The 16,977-nt window shown below is 45.4% G+C and overlaps 2 protein-coding genes across 2 annotated transcripts in view; one reads left to right on the plus strand and one right to left on the minus strand.

Annotated features, from left to right (window-relative positions):
* Nucleotides 1–3,725: 3,725 nt before the first annotated feature.
* On the minus strand, nucleotides 3,726–4,834 carry LOC135912754 (uncharacterized). Its single transcript, XM_065445289.1, has one exon. The coding sequence runs from the start codon at nucleotides 4,832–4,834 to the stop codon at nucleotides 3,872–3,874; it is 963 nt and encodes a 320-aa protein (XP_065301361.1). The 3' UTR covers nucleotides 3,726–3,871.
* Nucleotides 4,835–15,410: 10,576 nt separating this feature from the next.
* LOC135912702 (inaD-like protein) overlaps nucleotides 15,411–16,977 on the plus strand; it is a 19,511-nt gene continuing 17,944 nt past the window's right edge. The window contains exon 1 of the mRNA XM_065445217.2: nucleotides 15,411–15,514. Coding sequence (XP_065301289.1) covers nucleotides 15,478–15,514 — 37 coding nt within the window. The 5' untranslated portion in view covers nucleotides 15,411–15,477. The remainder of the gene's footprint in view (nucleotides 15,515–16,977) is intronic.

Raw genomic sequence — 16,977 nt, forward strand, 5'->3', positions numbered from 1 at the left:
GCGACTCAATCCGGTGTGTTTATCTTTAGCGTCATATTAAGGCTAGTGGCTAAACAAGATGGCGAAGTACAGACCGGTCGTATACTAAAAGGTCAGCGGTCACAACCCGAGATGTTCTCTCTTTTTTTTACTCTGCCGCCGGGGAAACGTATAATAGGAAGCACGGAGCGGACCCTCTTTTGTGGCGTCAATATGCCCCAGTTTCGTCGGCTCACCCCGGGGACGGCGGGCTGGAAGTCAGATTACCCAGGAGACAACCAAGAGGGCGGGCCTGCTCGATCAAAGAGGCCGTGCCGACAACGAATGCAGCGCCTCACGACGGCGATAGTGATATATCCGATAGCGAAGGACGTGAATTGTAAGCGCCGCATCCAGCGATTGATCAAAGCGAGCTGGGTTAGCGCGCTCTTCCTCAAACGAGGGATCGAACTTACCGAAAGGAGAACCCACGCCTCCCACAACTCGCTGTGAAGTTCAGGCGAATAATCGGGTCACATGTTTTGATGGCCCAAAGCGACATTGGAGATATGGCAGACGCCGCGCAGTGGAGCACTTGGGATTAATTAAAATTAAATTATGGGGTTTTACGTGCCAAAACCACTTCCTGATTATGAGGCACGCCGTAGTGGAGGACTCCGGAAATTTCGACCACCTGGGGTTCTTTAACGCGCACCTAAATCTAAGCACACGGGTGTTTTCGCATTTCGCCCCCATCGAAATGCGACCGCCGTGGCCGGGATTCGATCCCGCGGCCTCGTGCTCAGCAGCCTAACACCATAGCCACTGAGCAACCACGGCGGGTAAGAGCACTTCGGATAGCTTGTCGAGTTTAGATTACGCCCACAGTGGCAAGATCGTTGTCGAATAAAATCGCAATAAACGAAGACCTCATTAGAAATCGGAAGCAGATTGATCTGCTCGCATAATTAGCTCGCATTTGTGTTTGACGCGCCAAAACAATAAATAACCTTGTCTGTTTATTTGTTCTATTGTAACGGGTGCTTTGCGGAAGGCGCACTTTTAAAGAAAAGCAATCGGCCGAAATTTATGCGCAGAGCTCCGGTAAAGATGTTTCCCGCGGCTCCACATTAGCCCTTGACTTTACTCCTTCGCTCTGACTCCTTGCTTCTGGACGGAAATTAGGGTGCTGAATTAATTAGCGCCTGGACGACGGTGTTGTTCCCTGACGCAGAAAGGAAATTGACTTTCGCGAAGCGTGCGCTTATCAGCCGTACACTTGTGTTCGCGCCTTTGCCAGCTCAGTCATTCAAGCTGGGTTCGTCATAGCGGCGTCAACGGAAGTTGGCAATCCCGGCACTTCCGGTGAACGCGCTTCCTGTGCACATGTGCTAGCCACCCAGCGTATGCCTTTCAGCGCGGCCTCTACGCGGAAACACGTGAAGACTTGCCCATCATATATAAGCGCGTCGTGTGCGCAGCAACAATCGTTAAGCAAGCCTCATCGAGAGCCAAACAGAAATTCCAAACAACTGCGGAACAAACAGCGTAACACGCTTCCAGCCACTGTAACGCGAGTTGGCAGCACAAAGGGCTGCGATGAGGATCAGTCGGGCGCGGCATCTTCGAATGTTAGTGTAGCGCAACGCAGCCCAATACCAAACCTAACCTAACAAAGCCTAGGATAACCTAACTAGCACCGTGTCTCTGCATTTCGTGTGCTCTTCTCGTCTATTCGCGATAATTATTAAATTAATTCAATTCAATTCAATTCAGTTTATTTGGACATACATAGGTGGTACAGGATGTCCACGAGGCGCGGCAAAAGGAGGCAACAATGCCTCCTGACAGGGCCTTCACCTCGGGATCACACATTATGACAGCAGGTCGGCATGACAAAATACTGCACAACATTGTGAGATCAATGAATTCAGTGGAAATTCAGATATACAATGCTGCCTCACATATGACAAATTATCCAATTTGATATTATACATTGATTACATCATTCTAATTCACGGAAACAATGATGTAGATAATCATTCAGATTGCAATCAGATAATTAGATTCCAGGGTATTACGTGCCCAAAAAATTCACGATCTGATTATGAGGCACGCCGCCGTTGGATGCTAAGTATTAATTTCGAACACAAGTAGGCTCCTTTAACGTGCACCCAATGCACGGATTGTACACGAGCGTCTTTGTGTTCCGCCCCCATCGGCGGCACCGCAGCGCCATGGTCTTTAAGCTAGTGCGGCATGTGCTTTTCGTGTTATTCGCGCATCGTCGGTGTTTTTGGGAATGCAGTCAACGGTCAACACGTGAGAAGCAGTCACGGGGCACGACACGTAGCCAGAAGGGCGTTCTACTCGCGCATTAAGCGAGACGTTGCGACGGAAACACTTTTTGGCAGGAAATATTGAGCGTAAGTTAAATGGGGAAGGCCTGCCTGTTCCATATAGAATACACACCTACGTATATATATATATATATATATATATATATATATATATATATATATATATATATATATATATATATATATATATATATATATATATATATATATATATATATATATATATATATGGGCATGTTCAGGTAAGAACGGTAATCGAGGTCCCATGACCATTTTTTGTTTTCAATGAAATTTTTATATCTGATGGGCAAATGTGTCCACACCAAGGAATGAACCTTAGTTTTGCAAGAAACTTCCTAGTTTTCTCGGAAAAAAATCGTATGTCACAAGAGGTGGAGAACGTCGTTTTTGCCACTTCGCGAAGTTGCAAGTTTGGAGCCTCACTGCATGCACAATAATTTTTTTTCCGCACATAAGTATTTTTCCGTTACTTCTTTGCAACATGTACTATACGAACAAATAAAAAAACATTTTTTGGCAGAGTCAATCTTCTAAATAAAAAATACTAAACTTCGCTTCCGGAGCTATTCGGTACAAGAATTGCACTTTTCAGGGCAGCCTCAGGGCAAGTTGCTTAAAGATATCCGCACTTCATCTTGTTCTCAGTATTTTCCAGCTACTTTTACTCACTTTAGGCAAGTTTTGTAGTTCTACACTTGACAGATATTTTTCAATATGGTCTCAAATTTGGCCGAAGTTCAAAAACGTCAAAAAAGTGACAATTTTGACTTGGATTTTAAAAAAAACATCCTCATCGAATTTCATTAAAATTTGCCTGAATTATCCTCAATACTCGATAATATTAGGGTACCAAAAAAGTGTTTCATTATATTGTTTTAAAGTATGAAAATTAATACAAAACTGAGTTCATGTTTTTGTTATCTAGAATTGCTTATTACTGCATTTTAGAAGTAGTAACTCTCAGAAATTTCTTTTAGCACTCACTAAACTTGGTTACATTTTATTTACCACAATATCCGAACCATCCTCAATGTTTGTAGAGCTTCTACTCGCTTGTTAGCGGCATTCTTGATGCGTCAAAATGGGAATAAATTCGCTATTTCACCTGATGTGTCAAGAACTGGCTGGCGGCGGTCAAACGTTTTTTGTATTGCCTAATTTATCATCGTAAGTTACATTGGTATGTAATCGATTCGTTAAAAATATTAGATCATTTATCGGTGCTTAGAAAAGCTTTTATATATAAAAATAAATATTAATGTGTTTCTGAAGCCGACGTTTCCGCATATGCATCTGTTTACCTCTGTGTTCAATGGTTCGACAGGGCACTGTCAGGAGACAAAACGTCGTCTTTTGAGGGGGACAATTTATCTGCAAGGTTTTTAATCAGCAGGAGTTTTAATCGGGACACAATTTACAAATGGCATGCCGCTTTATGTGCAGATTGCAATTCAGAAAATTGTAACAATAAACGGCAGCAGTTGACTTCGGTATGCATACATTACATTGTCCAGCCCGAAGCACAAACCAGATCATAGTCTCTTCCATTCCGAAGCAGCGGTGGATGCCACGTAGGATGCACTGCCTTCATTTGATCGAACGTACTTCCACATGTGGAGTGTCTGAACTCCAGGCACTTTCTTTGCCGTTTTCCATTCTTCCTTCTTCATTTCGCGAAAGTCTGCAAGCTCCCTCTGTGGGAGCTCCAGAATGGTGATATTCTTTAGCGTTCCTTGAATTGCGTCCACGAAGCCGCTGGCTGTTTGTATGGCCTCACTTGCAGGCTTCCGCAAGTTGTGGTGTGATGCTCGACGTTTCACAAGCCCACCAATGCCGTCGCAAGCATTTTTGCCGTGTCCAGTGGCCGGAAACATCCATTTCGTCTCTTGACATTCACTGCGTTGTAGCTCATGAAACTGATATTTATTCTTGAAGTGAGCGGGAGCCCCGTCGCTCACATGTGTTATCTTGGTGTAGATTGGCGCGTTGTCTTCCATGTGTGCTTTGATTTTTGACAGAGCCAAACATGCATGAGCTGAATCATGAGACATATCGTCGGAAATAACGGCGTACTTCCGAGTCGATTTTCTTGACGTGACAACGCAGGTAAACACGGTGACCTGCTTTTTCTGCCAATGGTACGCTTGTACTGCGTCTGGAAGCACAACTGTCCAGTTTTCGGCGAAATCAAAATGCAAAACAATTGCACCTCTCTCGCAGCTTTGTTTTTCTTCATGAATTGCTTTTGCTTGCACAGATCTGATATAGTTGTGGGGAATCCATTTCATGGTCATTCTTAGAAATTCTCTCATAAATAATGAAGCGGTCATAGTTTTTTTAACTAGCTTGCCGTATTCCCATGAAGCAATCAACACCTGGTCCTCGCTGCTCATATCAAAAGTTTCCAAAGTGAAAATGCCATCTTGTGGACAGTGCTCACAATTCCTGAGGAAACATGACGCAGTAGGTTCCTGGCATACGTAGAGACTCTGCATATCATCGGGAGAAAGCGACCTTCCGGATGCGTTCTGCAGTCCCACGAGGCACAACTCAAAGTTTGCACAGCACACGCAAACACACACTTGCCACTGTGGGGAGCATTTCACCCAATTAGGACGCAAGGATATTAATTTTGTGAGGCCAACTTGGGAGGCAGGGTGAGCTTGCTTGTAGAGGCGGAATGCTTCTCGCAAGGACCGCGTCATGAACCGTTTAGGTACCCATTCCTTCTCTCCCTCCTTTTCGATTCTCACAACATCCTTTTTGTTCGGTGTCTGTCTAGAGCAATCGAGTTCATCGATGGTGTAATATTCTAAAACGGTGGTAATGTCTTCGTGTAGTAGCTTACATCTTGTATATCGCTCCTGTGTTGACCATACGCCTTCTTCATCCACCATCTTCTTCGATTTTTGAATAACGTACCTCGTTGCCTCTGGAATAACTTCCTGCACATATTTCACAGTTAGGTTGCGTGGTAGCAGTGTCAGCAGCTGGCAACGCTCTTGAAAAGACGTACGCCTATTGTAGGCAGCATGTAGCTTGTCTTCCCACCTGCTGCATTGCGCACACTTTTCTTGCGGCGCACGCGAAGCCTCTGGGATATTATATGCTGCCTGTATCCCTGATCGTATTTTCGTCACCACAGCTCTGGCCACCTCTTCCTGCTTTCGCTTTGCATAGGAAAGTCTGAGGCGTTTTTTTAGAGCGCTCGGTGGCTTTAGGGGCGAGATTTCGGAGGTAAGGCTAACACTGGAGTTTAAATTTTCTACAATTTCTTCTCCAGGGCGGAATTCTTCGAATGTTTCGGTCGACTCTGCCTGCATATTATCTATGTCTTCCTTGAACCGACGGTAACAATTCTGACAGATGAAGTCACTTTCTCGTAATCGGAGAGCTTCTTCGGGAAGTAGGACTTTTTTGAGAGCAGCGACATTGAGGGTCTTTACACTGCGAAAATTACGTCCTTTTCTCTGTTTGCGCCGTTTTGAGTAGTCGGCACAAAACGTTCGCCTCGGAAATCTCTTCATGAATGCAAAAGCTCACCGCTTCCGAAGATTATCGTGGGACAGAGGAGCAGGTGACGGATGCAGGGCCGAGGGCTGCTTTTCCCCCAAAAAAAAGGAGATGGACAGATGGATAGATTTTTAACACAGGCTGCCCGCCGTCGACACTGACGCTGGTTCGGTCTGGCGTACGAGCTGAGACTGAGATACCAAGTATGCTTGTCGTGGGAGCCCTCGAGCGCAGAGAAACCACGTGAGTACAGAAAACGACCCCACCCTCCACCAGGCCTGCAAAACGACGCGCGAAACTCGAGATCCGAACAACGTCCGCTCATCGGGCCTGTCTCGGTCGAAGGTCCAAGGCTGAGGTATAACTGCCAGGCGTTCGGTGCGTTGCGATGGAAAGATGATAGCGGCGGCTAAAGCCTCGGTGCGGTGGCGGCACACATGGTGCTATGAAATTCAGGGTCGCGCCGGGCGTTATATAGCTATAGGAGCGGCTGTCAAGAGCGGTTCATCCATGGAGCGGCGGCAGCTCGTTAGAGGCATCTTGAGAGTAGCGACGGGTGCATTAAATGTTTGCATAAACGACCACTAACCACACGTCACTCCAAAATAACGTTCTCAAATATGCTTACAGTAAGTTAAGTCCCACTGGTAAAAGAGTACGAAAGCGAATAGGAGCTTTAGACCTTTGATTGTAAGAGAAAAAAAAATACACTTAAAAATCACACTTACGAACTCAGCAACTGTAGCGTTTAAATGTTACCCACAAAAAGACAATACTAAATCCAGCTTCTCACGATAGCGCATCCTAAAAGAAAATACTGAGCAATCGTTGGGATTGAAATCATGAACACAGTTATGTATTCATTTTCATACTTTAGAACAATATAATGCAACACTTTTTGGTACCCTAATATTATCGAGTATTGAGGATTATTCAGGCAAATTTTAATGAAATTTTATGATGATGTTTTTTTTTAAATCCAAGTCATAATTGTCACTTTTTTGACGTTTTTGAACTTCGGCCAAATTTGAGGCCATATTGAAAAATATCTGCCAAGTGTAGAACTACAAAACTTGCCTAAAGTAAGTAAATGTAGCTGGAAAATACTGAGAAAAAGATGAAGTGTGGATATCTTTACGCATCTCGCCCTGAGGCTGCCCTGAAAAGTGCCTTTTTTGCACCGCGTAGCTCGGGAAGCGAAGTTTGCCATTTTTTATTTAGAAGATTGACACAGCAAGGAAAAGTTTTTTTATTCGCTCATATAGTACACGTTGCAAAGAGATAACGAAAAAAGTACTTATGTGCGGAAACAAATTATTGTGCATGCAGTGAGGCTCCAAACTTGCAACTTTGCGAAGTGGCAAAAACGACGTTCTCCACCTCGTGTGACATACGATTTTTTTCCGAAAAAACTAGGAAGTTTCTTGCAAAACTAAGGTTCATTCCTTGGTGTGGACACATTTGCCCATCAGATATAAAAATTTCATGGAAAACAAAAAATGGTCATGGGACCTCGATTACCGTTCTTATCTGAACATGCCCATATATATATATATATATATATATATATATATATATATATATATATATATATATATATATATATATATATATATATATGTCGATGCATTGAAATAGGCGACATGAGATGCACTTGAATAAGCAACTTGGAAGAGTGGGACAGCGGGCTCGCCATTATGTTCCAGATTTTGGCTTCCCATTATTCCATTATGTTGCAGGGGTGTGTAGGGCGTAGTAATTCCAGGACGAAGTCCTTCCCCGAACCCCCCTTACTTCTTCCGTCCCCATTCGTGTCTGATGTCCAGTTACTACTAAGCGCTTACACCCCCACACCATAATCAATAAATGAATAAGTAAATAAAAGAAATTAACTCTCATGTAGTTTTTCCCCGGATATTTGAAGACAACGCGAACCAACAATTATTCTTATTTTTAAAAATCGACGTACGTTTCGAAGCCCGACCGGCCATTTCTTCAAAGGTGAGGTGACCTGACGCGTAGCAGTGCTTATCTGCGTCCTTACTTTTTTTTTTCTTTTTCTCTCTCTTTAATTCAGTTGTACCCAACTAGGCATTTACCTGCCGAATGTTAACCTTTGGTTATACAAAACAGTTTTGCAGAGAAGGCCTGTCCTTGAGTTCACTGATCTAAATGTGCACCTGAATTGAATAGTAAAGTACACTTTTTTTAAACTATGACATAGCAGCGTCACCTGACCACTGCAGCAAGTGGACAGCGTAATTTTAATAGCTGCGCTACTATAATTCTGCCTCGTCTACACTATCCTAACTTTTTTTTCGCGGAATACTTAACAAATATCCGCTTCCATGCGATTCTCTACAGCGTCTAAGAAAAAAATATTCAGGGGAATAAAAATATTTTATAACACATGTGTACCTATGCGAAAGTTTACCTCAGTGTGTTGCAAATTCATAAGGGGCGGCATTTTTTTATTTTTCATTTATAAGGTTACTCGGAAGGAAAAAAGATGGTAAATTTAAATATAACAAAAGCCCTTAGAAAGAAAGCGTCAGTCTTCTCTCGCATCTCAGTAACGAGTTCACTTCGTAAAGCAGCTTTTAATGAACACCTCCTCGCTCGCTCACCGGTACCATGTTTTTTTTTTCCTCAGAAGCATAATCAGACTAGCGGAGAAAGCGCGCATCGAGGCACCGTAAATCATATTGAGGCGCGCCCTTCCTGCCGAGATAACATCGACATGGAAAAAAGATTAAGAAAAAAAAAAGGTGAGGCCGGAATTCTTCGCAGGGGGATTGTGAGCCCAATATGCGCTAAGTTACTTAACAAATGCGGCACTCAATCGAATCTTCCTAACATATATATATTAGGAACGCCTCCCTGGCCTCTCTGCTGAGCCGACTGCAGCGGAGAAGGACGTTGCGGCCGCTTGGTTTTGTCGTCGTTCGGGTAGAGCAAACCGGGTGCTATTCTGGCTACCTTTCCTGTCCTTGCTTTCTCTCTCTCTCTTGCAGCCGAGCTTACTGCGCGTTTGCTTCTTTTTATGGGGTTTTATGTGCCAAAACCACTTCCTGATCATGAGGCACGCCGTAGTGGAGGACTCCGGAAATTTCGACCAGCTGGGGTTCTTTAATGCGCACCTAAATCTAAGTACACGGGTGTGTCCGCATTTCGCCCCCGTCGAAATGGGGCCGCCGTGACCGGGATTCGATCCCGTGACCTTGTGCTCAGCAACCTAACACCATAGCCACTGAGCAACCACGGCGTGTGCGCGTTTGCTTGCGTCAGTGGTATACGCGCTGTGACGCGCACTTATCTAAAGTGCGAAATTGACGCTTGCCCCCCCCCACCTCCACCCCCCTCCTTGAAGGTGCTCACCTAAATATCTGTCCACTAAGTTCAAATGTCGTTGTTTTGATGTCAGAACTGTCTGTCGTAACAACGCCTTTCTTTTTTTTTTTCGTGACACTTTCCGCACCTTTCCCCTGTAACCTAATTACTCTCTTTCTTTTTTCTCTTTTTTCTTTTCTTCTTTTTTTTTACAGATGGTGGCGCCTCACTCAATCCGGAGGAACCTGGCTGATTAGAAACCCGGGGAGTGACCACGGCACTCGCATCGGCTGAACCTCCTTTGTCGTGCTGAGATCGCGCAGAATTATGGTAATACGTCTCGGCTCATTCGTCCTCGACGTTCATTCATTCATTCATTCATTCATTCATTCATTCATTCATTCATTCATTCATTCATTCATTCATTCATTCTACCGTTCTTTCTTTCTTTCTTTCTTTCCTTTCCTTTCTTTCTTTCTTTCTTTCTTGTAATTTAGGTTCCCATAACAGCGCCGTGGCCATTGTAATGGCGTACTGAACAATATTTCAGATAACTATCTAGAAGTTCAATTTATATGCCACGTCATTGTGCCTGCTTGCTAGAACCCAAGAGATATTATTATCCTATATATAGAATATTGTTATTATATAGAATAAAGAGCCAATCGATTCGCTCAAATAAAGCATATTGCCGACTATTCGCTATTCCTTTCAAGGGATCAGTCTATGTATAAACTGTTCACGTAGGCGTGAACCCTCTACCTACCCGAAAAAAACAACTCTAAATCTTGCTGTATTATATTTGCAGCAATTATTTGTATTAATTAGTCAAATGAATATTTTGGTGTATATATTTCAATTATGGCGTCCGAGTGTCATTCACCGTGTTCATGCCACGTTTGATGTCTGATTGTTTTGTTACATGTTTTAGAAGTGCATCTAAATAAACGCTATACATTTTCTACATTATTTTTCTTTCTCTTTTTCTCTCTCTTTTTCTACGCTTTGAGTATTGTGCCACTTTCGGGAGAGACGGGAGGGAGAATGACACCTAGACTTTTTTTTTTCTTTCTATAAAAAAGCGTCAAATTCATATTCTCGATTCTCCGCTGCTACATGAAAAGAAAAACTGTTTCCCCGAAGGGTGGAATACTGGCACATATAGTTGTAAACTATTAATTATAGGCCGATTATCCGAGTTAACACGTCCATACCTTGTGCAAATTGGTGCGAATTATTCCATTTTTGGCATCAGAGAACTGAAAGAAGCTAAAGCTTTAGCTACGCCAGATATAAAACAGATGCAAAGCCAATCATGGAATAGTGGTAATGAATTGGTAAACTTCAGCCTTTACTACGGAGTGTAATTGAACCTAGATTTCCACCTATTGTTTTAGGAAGCAATCAAAATTCTACTTTCTGGACCTTATTTTATTTTTGTATGTCTTTTTTTTAATTTCCTTTTTTTTCGGTTCTGTGCATATGTCAGTGTAATTGTACCTGATCAGTTTCCGCTGGTGTATTCATTGTTTTTGCTCCTTATAGTATTTGCAAAGCATTCAGCTCTTTAAAAAGTGCAGTGTCAATTTTTCATACCTCTTTTTGTGCGCCTCAATGTTTAGAACACACTGATGCTAACCGTGTTCCTGGGGCTCGTGGTTTTAGGGGCCTGGTCGGTTGTCTCATGTCGACAAGTTACGCATCAGCACTCCAGCAATCACGTGCATTCATAGTTTTCGTTAGTCTGCAACAAACAGACTTTGTCGAGCTAGACATGGGTAATCTTGCAGTCTTTTTGCAAATTTCGTACATCGACCGTGTTTAGAAGAATGAGATCTGAAAGATTACACTGTGTACAGCGTCGACCCTTAAGCTCAGAGTCTATGTGACTATGCGGTGAAGGCGAAGATTGTGTTACGCGGAGTGGCGGTTCGCGTAGCCAGGCCTCGTACGTTTATCGGCGCTTAACGCAGTTGCTCGACGCTTGAGCCAAGAATTACGCACAGCCGCGAGCAATATTAGAGGGAACAAGGAATTCGTATTTTAAACAAAGGATACTCATGGTGTGTGGAAGATGTCCTGACGTGTTGATACGTAAGAAGCAACTTTCTCATGGACACTTAGCCTCACTGAGCACATTTACGTTGTGCATGCACATTTACCCTCTACATCCTGTTGTAAGCAATTCGTTCGTGCCGCTTCACTTTGCTGAAGGGAATACAGTCACTAAGGCGCAGGAATATAACACAACACTTAAACATGTGTACATTCTGATGTTCTGATGCGTAAGGCCCATGTAGAAGTACATCTCTCCTTTTGGTTTTGGGGCACACAACCAAAAGCTCACCACACGTATTCTTCTTTGTGCGCGAGGCTGAACGTGCGCTTGAAAGGCGCTTGCGCTTTTTGCGCCGAAAGTGAGTACATAAGTAATTTTTAAAACAATTATCACAAAGGTCACCGAGCGGAGATGCAAAGTATACCGCAAACCAAATCAAGTGCCGACACCACTGATTCTGACAATACCTATTCAAAGCATCGTGGGAGGCTCACTCCTATAGCCCGGCACTATACTGTTCCGTATGTCGCATTAGATGGCCTGCGTAATTCTGAGTAACAATGAGCCAATGGAATGGGACGCCTCAGCCCACCCGCTGCGGCGGCGCAATGGTTATGACCTTCTGCTGTTGAGCCCAAGCTGGCGGGTTCGATACCCAAACGTAGCGGCCTCGTTTCGATGTGGACGAAAGGCACGAAGGCTCGTGTAAGGCTTAGATATAGGTGCACTCTAAAGAACTCCGGGTGGTCTAAATTAATCCGGAGCCCTACGTTGCAGGGAGTCTCTCAGTGTTGCTTAGGTACGTAAAACCGAATGAATGAATGAATGAATGAATGAATGAATGAATGAATGAATGAATGAATGAATGAATGAATGAATGAATGAATGAATGAATGAATGAATGAATGAATGAATGAATGAAGCCTCAGCGAGCAGAAACCGTTTCGACATGGATACATGTATTTACCAGCACCCTGACAAATACAAGCCCCCTATTCGAAACGTCGGCTCCAGGCTGTGGCTTCCCTCATTCGCCCGCTGCCGATCACATCAAGTCCATCTTGGATTGGATTGGACTGGATATCCTTATTCGATGGCGTGTCCGTCTCCCAGTGAACACTTTGGCTTGTTTCGACTACGAATGCTTTCTCGAGACACACGTACGCTCGCCTGTCTGTGTGCGCACTTCCGTTTCGTTGTAACTATCCCGTTCCTTTGTTCACCCCTCCCCGTCTCTTCTGGTGCAGCCTTGTGCGCCTGGTGCGCGTCAGCATGACCAACAAGGACAACTACAAGATTGCCGACGCTGACGCCCTGTACGACCCCGTCGACCTGTACATCGACTCGACGCCCCCGTGCGACCAGAACCGGCTCTCACCGCGGCACGCGGTCTTTCCCAGGGGTACGTGCCCCCCAAACATGTTTTCCCTTTAATATATTTCGCAGGTGTCTGGACAAAACAAAGTCGAAGTTACATTCGCCTAAAATGAAAAAAAAAGGGAGAGGGGGGGGATAGTGTTTGTTCTGCGATTAAGAGGGTAAGGTCCGCCAATAAAGTGACCCGTATTCTCGTTTGTCTGCTACACTGTGCGAGCGAACGAACAGCAAAAGAAACAGATAATGGGGATGGCCAAAGATACATGAACGCGGTAGAAGAGCAGCGTCAAACGTTCTGGAGGACAGACACCCATGTGGCGTCTCTAGAAGGATGAACCACTCCTGAAAGAGAAGGAGGCCACTCCTGAAAAGAAGGAGGCCACTCCTGAAAACTTCAAAACGAGGCCACCCTTGTGTTGTGAAAAGGGGTAGAGGTGAAGGCGATACCTAAGATTAGGTGGACTTTTGAATAAGGTGAGGTAAATCGTGTTGTGCTACCAGGGCGTAATTAATCATCATTGCATCGCTCCCACTTTATATTAAAGAGTTGGGGGTTTAATAAGGCACTTAAGTTCACATTATGGGTGAGCTAGCTGGTTGGCCATTGATGCTGTGCACATAATACCCTTCTTCACAGACGCACGGACACAAAATTAGACAAAACAAAGGCGCAGAATGTTGTCTTTAGGTCGTATTACTTTATGTGACGTTATTCGAATCCGTGATAACTCATGTGCCCGCAAACAACCTACGGACGCTCGCAAGGCGTGTGATGAAATAACTTTACAAACATTGTGTAACGTTAGACCCGCAGAACTGCTTACCTTAGTCTGTTACCTGAATTCCCAACGATGCGTCTGTCCGTAACCACCTGCTCAAGGTACAGCGGATATAACAAACAGCTCCATGCGAAATGCTAACCGTACCAGACGTTCACATTGCCGAATGCAGAAACTTAATAATTTCGTTTCTGGTCTTTACGCAACTCTCCCTACTAAGGCTACTGCAGATAAATCTCATTTTCTTTCTCAACATGAAAACAAGTGGTCTTTATCAAACAAACTGAAATATTTTTTAACGGTGCCTCATCAAGAAATTAGGACACAATTCATCAGGGACACGAAAATAGCGCCAGTCATCACGAAAGGTGACGCACCGTGAAAAGACGGTGCGTCAAAAAACCACTTTTATCAAAAAGCACCACCTTTATCAAAAAAGTGGTGCTGCCGCCAGTAGCAATGATCATTATGGTCGCTATTAATGGCACCATGTGGCGTTCTATACTTGCGGCCTCTTTACGATTCGACCTGGTGTACGCATGAAAACCGAGTTGCATTTTTCTCAAAACATCGCTGCAACGTCTTCCGCCATGTATTGCACCATTTCGATGTCTTTTCGTTAAGACGGCTTTTTCTTACTCTTGCACGCTTTGCAGCAAAACACGCTTTACAAAGCAAACCAAAAACCAGATCTTTAAAAGGCAACCGAGTCTAGTGCAGATATAGATTCTCAAGAATAGCAGGAATGCGAATACGCGTATCGAGCTGGTTTCATGCGGGTCTGCCATGCAACGCAAGGAAGCAGGAAACCGGGCGACGGCCACGCAACGCGCTTTTAAAGATCGCCATTCGCCCACCGCTATTCAATAATGCGTTTCCTCAAATCGTTTCGCCAGGCTTCCCAGCTATCGTACCCAGCACCCGCGCAGAACGACCTGGGCGTTTTTTAAGTGATCACCGAGCAGCAAACCATTCCCCGAGGCCATCGCTCGACGCGGCCCCTGAGCTAAGCGCGAGTAGCACGCCATTGTCGTCCTGACCCCAATATTTCTTTTTACACGAAACTTTTCAGGAAACGAGATTTGCCGCTGGAGAAAGCATTCGACATTCCAAGCGCACTGCTTCTCTTCTCAGTTCTTCACAGTCGGGAACTAGCTACAGCATATCTGCCTCATTTTTGCCCGAATGTAGCTAATAGCACGAATAGAAAGTAATATTGCGCGGGTTTTGAACGTGAAAGTTCGTTCCCTCATTTACACTACCACGTTTTCCACCGATTTTAACTGGAGAACTTTGAACCAACGCGTGTCGGATCACTGCAAATTGATTATGGCCACCTGGGATTCTGTAACGTGCCCCGAATGCACGGTTCACGGGAGCATTTTCGCATTTCGTCCTCATCGAAATGCTGCCGCCGCGGCCGGTATTTGATCCCGCACCCTCGAGCATGGCTATTCGGCGCTTGTAAACAACCTTTGTCACATGAACCAATCACACGGGCAAATCGAGGCTCGAAAAAAAAAATCACCCGACTATACGCTAAGCGTTGCTCGCCAATCCCCTTTAATGGCACGTGCAGCAGATTTTCGCTGGTCTTCAACCCCTCTAATGGTATTTAAACATGAAACGAGCGGACGCCATCGGTACCCCGAAATTTGAAACTGAATAACGCCCGCGGCTACACAGTAACTAGTCAAGCACGCTTGCCTCGCCCGTGAGAACGCTGCAACCTGTGCTTCTCCCGCTCGAAGCGTCAAGACCAAACATAGCGCGCCCCTTCCTCAAGGCGTGAGAAAGCGCCAGACGGAGGCGGCGATTCAAATTATTTCGGACGCCTTTCGCCATCTTCCCAGCTCCCCGTCACCTTTTCCTCCATTCCCTCAGTCGCCGATCCGGGTCGCCGGCCCGTTCCACAAATATCGCCGTCTACGCAGGCATCTATTTGAGAAAGTTCGGCTGTCTACGTCACGGGCTTGTTTGCCGTGCTACATTGCAATCCGCTAGCGTTCGCTCGAACAGTGCCTTCGCGTCTCGGTTCCTGGGAGCAACCGGTGCGGGACGATGCGACGGCGTTGCAGACATGCTCAGAGGTGTTTACGGACGACAGCGACGCAACTGTAAGATGACGTCATCGGGCGATTCTCGTAGATGCTGCGAATAGCGCAGTCACATTAGTTCGTTCTTGCTGTTCTTTTTCTCGATCAAGCTCGGGGTTTTGCGCTTCGCGATATGATCACGAGGCGCGTCGTAGTGGGGAACTCCGGCATACCTTCGACCACCCTGGGGCTCTTTAACGTGATTGATTGATTGATTGAAAATTTTATTGTTCCACCGAGCTGGGGTGCCCGCCTTTTAACCTACACGTAGGTAGGGGGGAGGACGAAGCAGTCCCCGCGCGTTGAGGACGGTTAGTCTTCACGGCCTCAACAGCCTGGCGGATTGCTCGACGCTGGTCATCTTCACCCTCGCTCTGGAGCAAGGCCTCCCAGGCTTCTCTGCTGTCAATGTTTTCCTTGGCCCCTGGGGAGCCAGCACACTCCCATATTATATGGTCTAGCATACCTTTTTGCTTACAAATTTTGCAGAGGGCGTCGCTATAGTCCCTCGTCTGTGTTAAGTATATCCAATGTGGTGATCTATAATTGTTTCCCTGGAGGCGTCGCCAAATGCGAGCGTCCTCCAGAGAGAGACCGATGCGGAGGCGGAAAGATTCTTCTTTCGGCTTTATAGTGATCGACAATTTCCCTGTACGTGATCATGCTATCTTTTATCCCCCGAGCACTCTACCACCGGGCAACTCTAGAGCAGCCAGTTCTTTAACGTGTACCCAAATGCACGGTACACGGGCTTCTTTTTTTTTTCATTTTGCGCACATCTAAATATCGGCGCCGCGACCGGGATTCGATCCCGCGCCCTCGAGCTTAGTAGCGCAACGTCGAAGCCGTTACGCCACCACGGCGGGCTGTTCTTTTCTTCGGGGGCACCCTTAGTAAATCCCGTGCTTTTCACATTGCTTGATTCAAGGCGCTCTGTTTCCAGTGGGGTGGGGGGAATGGCGCAGAGTGCCTCTATCAGGGAAGAAGGTGCCGTTATCAGACAGCACCACACTTGGTTCGGTTGGTCCCAGCATGACATCTTGGTCAAGGTCCGAGCCAGACGACGTCGAAACTTGCGAGGAGCCGTTTGATAGTTAAACCACCACGCATATGTGTTTTAGTCTTTCTCTTGTAATACAGCAGGGACGAAGGTGATAAGATAGGCAACGCGTGTAAGCCTGCTCTAACTCGCTTCAAACTGAAAGCGGATCTTGGTCTGCGTAGAAAGTTTCTGAGAGGAGAAGAACACTGAAAGCTAGCCGGCGTGAATAACTTCGCTCATGTATGACGGCAATCGCTCCGTTCGTGCATCGCCTTTCAACGCGTCTAGTGTTGGTGAACGTATAGGGGGATCCAGCAAGTGCAAACGCGAGCACAAGTAAAAGGAACGGACAAGACAACGCTGGACACCAGCGTTGCCCTGTCTGTTCCTTTTAGTTGTGCTCGCGTCCGCACTTGCTGGAACCCCCTATACGTTCACCGTG

The sequence above is a fragment of the Dermacentor albipictus genome, chromosome 9 (assembly GCF_038994185.2).
Source record: "Dermacentor albipictus isolate Rhodes 1998 colony chromosome 9, USDA_Dalb.pri_finalv2, whole genome shotgun sequence".
In the NCBI taxonomy this organism is placed as follows: Eukaryota; Metazoa; Arthropoda; class Arachnida; order Ixodida; family Ixodidae; genus Dermacentor; species Dermacentor albipictus.